Below are 10,566 nucleotides of genomic sequence, written 5' to 3'. Positions count from 1 at the left end.
AGTTAGATGTCAGTGATACACTAGCTCTAATCACTATATAACATGTAGTTAGATGTCAGTGATACACTTGCTCTAATCACTATATAACATGTAGTTAGATGTCAGTGATACACTAGCTCTAATCACTATATAACATGTAGTTAGATGTGTGATACACTAGCGCTAATCACTATATAACATGTAGTTAGATGTCAGTGATACACTAGCTCTAATCACTATATAACATGTAGTTAGATGTCAGTGATACACTAGCTCTAATCACTATAAAACATGTAGTTAGATGTCAGTGATACACTAGCTCTAATCACTATATAACATGTAGTTAGATGTCAGTGATACACTAGCTCTAATCACTATATAACATGTAGTTAGATGTCAGTGATACACTAGCTCTAATCACTATATAACATGTAGTTAGATGTGTGATACACTAGCTCTAATCACTATATAACATGTAGTTAGATGTCAGTGATACACTAGCTCTAATCACTAAATAACGTAGTTAGATGACAGTGATACACTAGACATATGTATATAAATCAGGTCAGGCATTTAGCAACGGCTTATAAGTGACCAATCGTTATTACATACATTACCATATATACTCCCCATTATCCATCACTTTACCATAGATTCCCAGGCAACTGAAGTGTAAGGACTTACCCTGTGCAGTCTGCGTCTGGACGAAGGTTTTGATGAGCGTGTCTGTGGTCTGTGTGTACAAAGACAACGCGTAGCGCAGGGACTGCATATCGGGGCTTTTTTCTAGGAAAGTCTTCTTCAGACCATTACCTCCAGCATGGAAATATTGCTGAAGACGAGAAGAAGACATTAGACATACATGAGGATATTTAGCAAACATGAGTATTTGTACGATATATACAGATATGCGACCTTGGTATTACAGTATCTGTAGGTGCTGTGACAGAAAGCACAGCCTGGTAATAAATGGGAGATATAGAAGACCAAGACTTATATGTAGCATTCCCCCATTCTGTTAAACCCCCAGGGACATTTTGTGCATCAAACTGGGCAGTTTGTGTTCTGGGTCACTGGGATAGAGTAATTGGAGAGAAGGGTGGGCCAGTACTGCAACAGTTATAAAGCTGTCCAGGCCAGGTTTTTATTATGAGCTTGTTAATCACAGGTGTGGCTCTTAGAGTTTAAAAGAAAGCCTGACTTAGGCCTATTAAACGGTTACCCAGCCAGGAGGGATGGTGTGTTTAAAGAGGTTTGCAAAAGGATGGTGTTCTGCAAAGTATGTCCTCTGATGTTACCCTCTTTATTGTTAAACTGCTTTTTTGCTGTTGCTGACTAAATACATTTTTAAAGTAAAAGTGGACTGTCCTGTGCTGAATTTGTGCCCTAGAAGACGGTGGTTTAAAGTATTCTGTGTCACAATTGGTGGAACAGCAGGTGTATATGCAAAACACCAGAGATATTTCTATAGCAATTAGGGGGGCATTTAATTATAACCAACCTGTTGTTAGATGCTTTAAATTTAATGAAGTTGGTCAAACAGCCAGAGACTGTGTTCTTAAAGATAACCTTATGGACTGGGGTGATACACATTCATTGTTGTCTTAATGCATAAGCTCTGTTACTAATGATTCCTCCCATTAGTGTACTGTAAAGATTAATGGTAGAGTGTTCAGGGCCTTGCTTGATTCAGGAAGTATGGTGACTCTAGTAGCTAAATCTATAGTACCTGATTTTTTATTATATTATGCACAGAAAAACAAAATTGATGCTTACCTGATAAATGTATTTCTTTCCAGGCATGGAGAGTCCACAAAACATTCTAATTACTAGTGGGATATTCGCTCCTGGCCAGCAGGAGGAGGCAAAGAGCACCCCAGCAGAGATTTTAAGTATCACTTTCCTTACCCATAACTCTCAGTTATTCGGCCGAAGGGAAACGGAAAAAGAACACAAGGGTATAGAGGTGCCTGAGGACTGGACAAAAAAAACTGCCGTCTTAATTTGAATAAGGGCGGGTTGTGGACTCTCCATAAAGAAATTTATAAGGTAAGCATAAATTTTGTTTTCTTTCCTATGGCATGGAGAGTCCAAGAAACATTCTTAATTACTAGTGGGAACCAATACCCAAGCTAGAGGACACAGAATGAATAGGGAGGGAAAACAAGACAGGCGGACCTAAACTGAAGGCACCACCACTTGAAGAACTTTTCTCCCAAAAGAAGCCTCAGCTGAGGCAAAAGTATCAAATTTATAGGATTTGGAAAAAATATGAATAGTGGCCACCTTACAGATTTGCTCCACAGAAGCTTCATTTTTGAAAGTTCATGAAGATGAAACAGCTCTAGTGGAATGAGCCTTAATTCTCTCAGGAGGCTGCTGTCCAGCTGTCTTATAAGATAAACGGATAACACTTCTCAACCAGAGAGAAAGAGTGGTAGAAGTGGCTTGACCCCTATGCTTACCAGAAGTCTGCCGAAAATCTTTAGTTGCTTGAAGGTAAAATTTAAGAGCACGCACAACATCCAAGTTATGCAAAAGACATAACAATTTCCTGTTTAATATTGCGATCCAACACTACCTTAGGGAGAAACCCCAGCTTAGTACAAAGGACCGCATTATCAGCATGAAAAATAAGGTAAGGGGAATCACACTGCAGAGCCGAAAGTTCGTAAATTCTGCGAACGGAAGACATAGCAAGAAGAAACAAAACCTTCCAAGATAGTAATTTAATACTAACAGAATGCATCGGTCCAAACAGAGCCTGCTGCAAAACTCTAAGAACAAGGTTAAGACTCCAAGGAGGAGCAACAGATTTAAACACAGGCCTGATTCTGACCAAGGCCTGAACAAAAGACTGAACATCTAATAGAACTGCCAGACGTTTATGTAGAAGAATAAACAGAGCCGAAATCTGACCCTTCAAAGTACTGACTGACAAACCCATCTCCAGGCCCTCCTGAAGAAAAGTCAAAATTCGAGGAACCCTTACTTTGTTCCAAGAAAAACCTTTTGAATCACACCAATGAAGGTATTTACACCATACCTTATGGTAAATTGTGTGAGTAACCAGTTTACAAGCCTGAAGCATAGTATCTATGCCTTTCTCAGAGAAGCCACGTCTAGCAAAACATAAGACGTTCAATCTCCAAGCAGTCAGCTTCAGAGAAACCAGATTTGGATGAAGGGACCCTGAAGTAGTAGGTCCTTCCTGAAAGGTAACCTCCATGGCTTGAAGAGATGACATCGATCTGCGAACCAGATCCTGTGAGGCCATGCAGGAGCAATTAGAATCACAGAAGCTCTCACCTGTTTGATGCAAGCAATTACTCATGGAAGCAACGCAAACGGAGGAAACAGGTATGTTATATTAAAGCTCCAAGGAACCGCTAAAGCATCTACCAGAACTGCTTGAGGATCTCTTGAAAATGAACCGTACTTTGTAAGCTTGGCGTTTTGACGAGTCACCATCAGATCCAACTCCGGAACCCTCCACCTGAGAGTTATCTTTGTGAAAACCTCTGGGTGGAGAGCCCACTCTCCGGGATGAAAAGTCTGCCTGCTTAGAAACTCCGCCTCCCAGTTGTCCACCCCTGGTATGTGGATAGCAGAGAGATGGCAATCGTGAGACTCCGCCCACTGGAGAATGTGAGACACCTCATTCATTGCCAAGGAACTTCGAGTTCCTCCCTGGTGATTGATGTAGGCCACTGAGGTGATGTTGTCCGACTGAAATCTGATAAATCAGACCAGAGCAAGTTGAGGCCAAGCTATTAAAGCATAGAAAATTGCTCTCAACTCCAAGATCTTTATTGGAAAAGACGACTCCTCTGGAGTCCACAGACCCTGTGTCTTTAAGAAACCCCAAACTGATCCCCAGCCTAACATGCTGGCGTCGGTGGTCACAATCACCCAGGAAGGCCTCAGGAAGCATGTGCCCCGAGACAGATGGTACTGTGAAACCCATCATGAGAGTGAGACTCTTGTTGGGGAATCCAAATTTATCTTCTGCAAGAGATATGAGTGGTCCCTGTTTCATTGACTGAGTATGCATAGCTGCAGAGGTCTCAGAAGGAACCAAGCAAAAGGAATAAATGTCCATGGAGGCAACCATCAGTCTAATCACCTCCATGCATTGAGCCACAGATGGACGGATAGCAGACTGGAGAGACAGGCAAGAAACATGAAGCTTGTATTTTCTGATGTCCATCAGAAAAATCTTCATGGACAGGGAATCTATGATTGTTCCCAAGAAACAAACCCTTGCATCTGGAACAAGGGAACTCTTTCCCAGATTCACTTTCCACCCTTGGGAAAGTAGAATAGACAACAACATCTAGGTATGAGATCTTGCTAGATTAAAAGATGGCACTTGAACTAGAATGTCGTCTAGATAAGGCACCACAGCAATACGTTGGAACCTCACTACTGCCAGAATAGCCCCCAGAACCTTTGGAAAAATTCTGGGAGCTGTAGCAAGGCCAAAAGGAAGGGCAACAAACTGGAAATGTTTGTCCTGGAAGGCAAACCTTAGATACTGGTAATGATAAAGTTATTGGCTAGCTTGAGAGCCTTATTCCTGTCTTGGATCTCCTCTATAGTAGTCTCTTCTAGGATAAGATTAGATAATTCATCACACATATAAGATGCTGCCCCTGCAACTGTAACAATACTAGCAACAGGTTGCCACTGTAATCCCTGATGAATGTACATCTTCTTCAAAAAAGCCTCAAGCTTCTTATCCATGGGATCCTTGAAAGAACAACTATCTTTAATAGGTATAGTAGTTCTCTTAGCCAGAGTAGAGATAGCTCCCTCTACCTTGGGCGCCACGAGTAACGAATAGCGTAAGCAACAGGAAACATCTTTTTAAAAACAGGGGACGGGGAAAAAGGAATCCCTGGTTTATCCCATTCCTGAGTTATAATATCTGCCATACTGTCTGGAACTGGAAATACTTCCACAGATGAGGGTACATCATATACCCTATTAAGCTTACTAGACCTCTTTGGATTCTCCTCAACAGATTCAGATTCTTCCAAAGTAGCAAGAACCTCCTTCAAAAGAACTCAAAGGTGTTCTAACTTAAATCTGAAATAAATCTCCTCTGAATCTGCAGAATTTGTCACTACAGTATCAGAATCTGACAATTTCCCCTCAGAAGCCACTGAAGAATCATCCTCATCAGGAAATTGAGACAAACTGACTAACGCAGCTTTAGCGGAGTCAGCCTTACTAACATCAATATGTTTATCTTACGCTTACCAGAAACCTTTGGAAAAGCTGCAGAAACAGCAGAAGTAATCTGCTCAGCGAAATCCCCAGGTAAAAAAACAGCCCCAGGAGGTTGAGAGGAACCGCAGGGGAAAGCTGAGGCGTAGCTAGGATAACACTATCTTGAGAGACAGGAGGCTCAGGGAGAGACATCTTATCTTTAAAGTTTTATTTAGACATGAAGAGCAAAACTGTACAGGAGGAATTATCTTAGCCTCCAAACACAATAAGCATTTTTCAAATGAATCAACTTCAGTGTCATAATTGGGTACTAGTTCCTAACAATTAACAAAAAAATTTAAATGCCAAATTGAGTTTATTTACATGAAGCAATAAAACATAAATAAGCATTTAAACCCTCAGCTCTGCTGAGGTCTTACCACTCCAGTAGTTGTTATCCCACTATCACAGAAAACCGGACACACCCATTAGCAAAAAACACCTTCTTGTTACCAGAACAGCCCAAATCCACTTGCCACTGTAGAGGAAAATGCAGCCTCCACACTCGCCATGGCAAACGCCGATTTGAACAGAGAAGCTGAAAACCGTAAGTGCAGACAAAAATTATAATTTTTTTTTAAAATTGCACCAAACAAAAACGGCATGAAAACCAACAGCAGTACAGCAAAAGTGATTGGGCGAATAAGCTGAGCTGAAAAGCGATAGCAACAAGTAAGAAATAAAACAAACATCTGTCCAACACTTCATACTCTATCCCATCTCTGAGCCCCCAATAAAAAATGATGCCTTTTTTCACATAAAAGCAGTGCCCCTAAAACAGATTCAAATACTTTCCACAAGGATTTAACCAATATAGTGCCGGTACCTTCAAACCTAGAAGGGAAAGCACTTACCTGTGGATCCTGCTCTGTCAGACAGGAGCTGTTTTCTAAAGTGTGGCAGCTTCACCGTATCTACCAGGGACCTATAGAAAAGAAAGAACAGAGTAACCAACTCTGGCTTTCTATAATAGGGGTAGCAATAATGTAACAAGTTTAAGCAAAGACCACCTCACCGTCTTCTAACTGCTAATAGCCACCATTACTCTTACTAAAGAGATTGACATGAACACAGCATAGCCCCAATCCTTGCTTGCAGGAAAAACTACCCATTAAAAGGATTAAAATCTTCAGACACCATCGTCGCCATCCTCCCGTGATCAAGGCAAAGAGAATGACTGGGGGTTATGGGTAAGGGAAATGATACTCAACAGCTCTGCTGGGGTGCTCTTTGCCTCCTCTTGCTGGCCAGGAGTGAATATCCCACTAGTAATTAGAGTGTTTCGTGGACTCTCCATGCCAAAGGAAAAAATTTGGAATTAGCACCATTATTGGAGATAAACATGGATATTGTAACTCAGTGTGGCAATTGTGTCAGTGTATTACCAAATTTAGCCCATCAGGTGGTGATAGAGAGATTTTCCAAAATTTCTAGAATTACGGGCTTCAGTTAAGGAATCTTCAAAAAAGGGTTAAACTAATGAGATGTATGTGTTTCTTTTCTCTGAAATTGATTTGGAATGTGATTGTAAAAGGGGAAAAACAATATATATTGCCCTATGCCTGTATTACTAGGAGATCAATCTCTTCAGTGTTAATGAAGAGCCAAGTGCTAGCTCAGAAAATGCAGATTATATATTCGATCTGGTGACTGGTCCTGGCAATTTTAGTGTGGTGGTGGTGGTGGGGGGGGGGGCAATTGGGAATTGAGAAAAATAAAGAGAGATTCCTCAGAAGGTTTAATTGACCAAGGGTATTTGTTGCCATAAAGAATTACTGTGCTTCTTGCCCTAAATGCCAACTTAGAGCTCCTGCTAAAGATTTCCATAGCCCATTAGTGCCCTTACCTATAATTGATGTGCCTTTTGAGAAATTTGCTATTGACTTGGGAGGTCCACTGGTTAAATCTGTCAGTATATATTGGTTGTTCTTGACTATGCTACTCGCTATCCTGAGGCAATTCCCCTTAGTAATAGCTCTACAAAGTCCATAACAAAAGAGCTTATGCTGATCAGTAGGGTAGGTATACCTAAGGAAATTTTGACAGACCAAGGAATTCCTTTTATGTCTAGGGTTACAAAAGCATTGTGAAAACTGTTTTGTATAAAACACTTAAGGACATCAGTATGTCACCATCAGACTGATGGTTTAGTGGAGAGGTTCAATAAAACTCTCAAGAGTATGCTAAAAAAAATAACTGATACAGAAGGGAAAACATTGGGACCTGTTGTTACCCTATTTAATGTTCTCTAATACAGAAGTTTCACAGGCTTCTCCCTCTTTGAATTATTATATGTGCAACATCCCAGTGGGCTACTGGATATAGTTAAAGAGACATGGGAGCAGGAGACAACACCCTATCGAAGTGTTATTGAACATATATCCCAAATGCAGGACCATATGGAAGCTGGCATGCCCATTGTCAAAGAACATATGGGAAAAAGCCCAACAAGCGCTAAAATACAGTTATAACCATAATACAAGGGTTAGAGTGTTTAAACCTGGCAATAGGGTTTTAGTTCTGGTCCTTGCAGTGGAAAATAAATTATTGGCTAGTTGGCAGGGCCTCTATAAGATAATTGAGAAAGTGGGTAGTGTTAATTTTAAAGTAAGCCAGCCAGGAAAGAGGAAACCCTATCTGTGCATCAGAAGCAAGAGGTCAAGGAATTACCATGAGCAACAAAGAGGTATGTATTTTCAGTGGTGTCAAGGAAAACTCATGTGATTAAGCCTTTTAGAGTCCCTGAGGCCCATAGGAAGGTTATTAAACTTTAAGTAGAATACATGTTAAAACTTGAGGTAAATGAAGAGTCACACAGTGAGTGGAACAGTCCAATTTTGCTGGTTCAAAAACCTAATGGTTCAGTGAGATTTTGCAGTGACTATTGCAAGTTGAATTCTATTTCTAAATCAGACACTTACCAAATGCCTAGAGCTGATGAGTTAACAGAAAAACTAGAAAAAGTATGCTATCTCACAACAATTAATTTAACAAAAGGCTATTGGCAGGTGCCACTCGGTGATAAAGCAAAGGAAAAAAACAGCCTTTTCAACCCCAGAAGGCTAATTACAATATACAGCATTGCCATTTGGTTTGCATGGGGCTCCTGTTTTATTTCAGAGAATGATGGATAAAATTCTGAAAACCCATGTTCATAATGCTGCAGCATACTTAGACAATGTTATAATTTATAGCACAGATTGGGGATCCCACCTTCCAAAAGTTCAAGCAGTACTTGATGCAATACAATCGGCTGCCAATCCTACACAATTTAATATTAGTTTAGAGGAGGCAGAGTACTTGGGTTATACCATGCGTAGAGGATTAGTTAAACCTCAGACAACCAAAGTAGAAGCCACGAAGAACTAGACACAGCCTTTAACTAAGAAGTGAGAGCTTTCCTAAGGTTAGTAATTATAGAAGGTTCATCCCAAGTTTTGCAACAATTGCGGCATCTTTGACAATCTTACAAAAGCAAGGTTCCCCAGTTATAATAAAATGGTGACCAGAAGCAGAAAAAGCTTTAAAGCATTTGAAAGATGCTCTCTGTGTTCACCCAGTGTTGGTAACCCCTGATTTCTCTGAATATTTTATTGAGCAGACAGATGCTTCTGATGTTGATTTAGGAGCAGTCCTCTCCCAAGAGTAAAATGTGAAAAGAGCAGTCCTCTCCCAAGAGTATGAAGGTGAAGACCATTCTGTTCTTTTCCTAAGCAGAAAACTAATTATACAGGATAATTACTCTATAGTGAAGAAAAAATACTTTGATATTAAGTGGGCTATAGAAACCCTCAAGTACTATCTGTTAGAAAGGAAATTTAATTTTATTGCAGACCACGTTCCTCTCACATGAATGAGCCAGAATAAAGAAAAGAATGTAAGAGTTACTAGGTTTTGATTACAAGCTTTTTAATCACAGGTGTGGATCATGATTGTAGCTCCTAGAGTTTAAAAGTAAGCCCAACTTAGACCTAATTAGATTGTTACCCAGCCAGGAGGGCGGGTATGTTTAAAGAGACTCTATTACTATGAATTGTTTGCAAAATGATACTGTTCTACAAAGTGCTGTCCTGTGATGTGCTGCAGAGGAAAATGATTTATGATTTATTGTTAAACTGCCTTTTTGCTGGCGCTGACTGAATAAATAATTTTAAGCAAAATTGGATTGTCCTGTGCTGATTTTTTTGCCCTAGATGACTGTCGTTTAAAGTGTTCAGTGTCACAGTGCTCATGCTATGTCTGTGTGACATCACTTACCTTGATTGTATCTAATGCAAGATCCATAACAGCGCACTGCTTCGGGGTTAGGCTACGTGTCTCTTCCCTCACCATGTGATCCTGGAACACCAATAAATAGGCTTAGATAAGCAGACAACATCCTTCACTGAGGTCAGAGCCAAGTTCATACAAACATACTGTTTGGTCTTTCTATGACACAGGGTAAGATTATATTATAGTGTGCGCTTACAAAATCTTTCTTCCTGTCAACTCAGAGCTTATGTTTAATAGCACAGGCCCTTAAGTGGCATGTAGTAGTAGTAATTATGCTGGGTGGGTAGGTAATGTGAGGGAAGTTGGGTGGGTGCCAATATTTCATGGCACTGTGGTAACCGGAGACCTGGAATTTGCCTTGTACTTATTTTATATATGCATATGTAATATCCTTCCAGCTTCTGGAAGAGGTGCCAAAATACAAATCCCCTTGTAGACAATAAAACAAGCTGAATCTTTCCTTGATTACATTCTATGCAAATAAATCTGTAGGACAATCTCAAATAGTAGGAATTTCAAATATGGTCCTCAAAATTGGTGTCAATAAATATTGTAGATATTAGCGAATATATTGAATCATAATGGAATTGAATATTAAAGGGACACTAAAGTTAAAATAAAACTTTCATAAAACAGATAGAACATGCAATTTTAAGAAACTTTGTTACAAGATTAGGTCAGGTGAGATTGCATTAAGTTTGTTACCACAAGCTTGGGTCAGGGTAAGATTGCATTAGGTTTGTTATCAAAAGCTTGGGTAGGGGTGAGATTGCATTGTTTGCTACCACAAGCTTGGGTCAGGGTGAGATTGCATTAGGTTTGTTACAAGCTTGGGTCAGGTGAGATTGCATTAGGTTTGTTACAAGCTTGGGTCAGGTGAGATTGCATTAGGTTTGTTACCACAAGCTTGGGTCAGGGTGAGATTGCATTAGGTTTGTTACAAGCTTGGGTCAGGTGAGATTGCATTAGGTTTGTTACCACAAGCTTGGGTCAGGGTGAGATTGCATTAGGTTTGTTACAAGCTTGGTTGGGGGTGAGATT

General features: G+C 40.2%; 1 protein-coding gene across 1 annotated transcript in view; it reads right to left on the bottom strand.

The window, feature by feature from the left end:
• Window positions 1–10,566, bottom strand: part of UNC13B (unc-13 homolog B) — a gene marked incomplete in the record, with an annotated part of 1,551,453 nt that overhangs the window by 183,629 nt on the left and 1,357,258 nt on the right. The window contains 2 exon segments of the mRNA XM_053701016.1: window positions 664–811; window positions 9,511–9,591. Of these exon segments, the coding sequence (XP_053556991.1) occupies window positions 664–811; window positions 9,511–9,591 (229 nt within the window).

This window comes from Bombina bombina, chromosome 2 (genome assembly GCF_027579735.1).
Source record: "Bombina bombina isolate aBomBom1 chromosome 2, aBomBom1.pri, whole genome shotgun sequence".
Lineage (NCBI taxonomy): Eukaryota > Metazoa > Chordata > Amphibia > Anura > Bombinatoridae > Bombina > Bombina bombina.
Note: the sequence above shows the minus strand (reverse complement) of the source record. Positions and strands in the feature narration are given on the sequence as shown.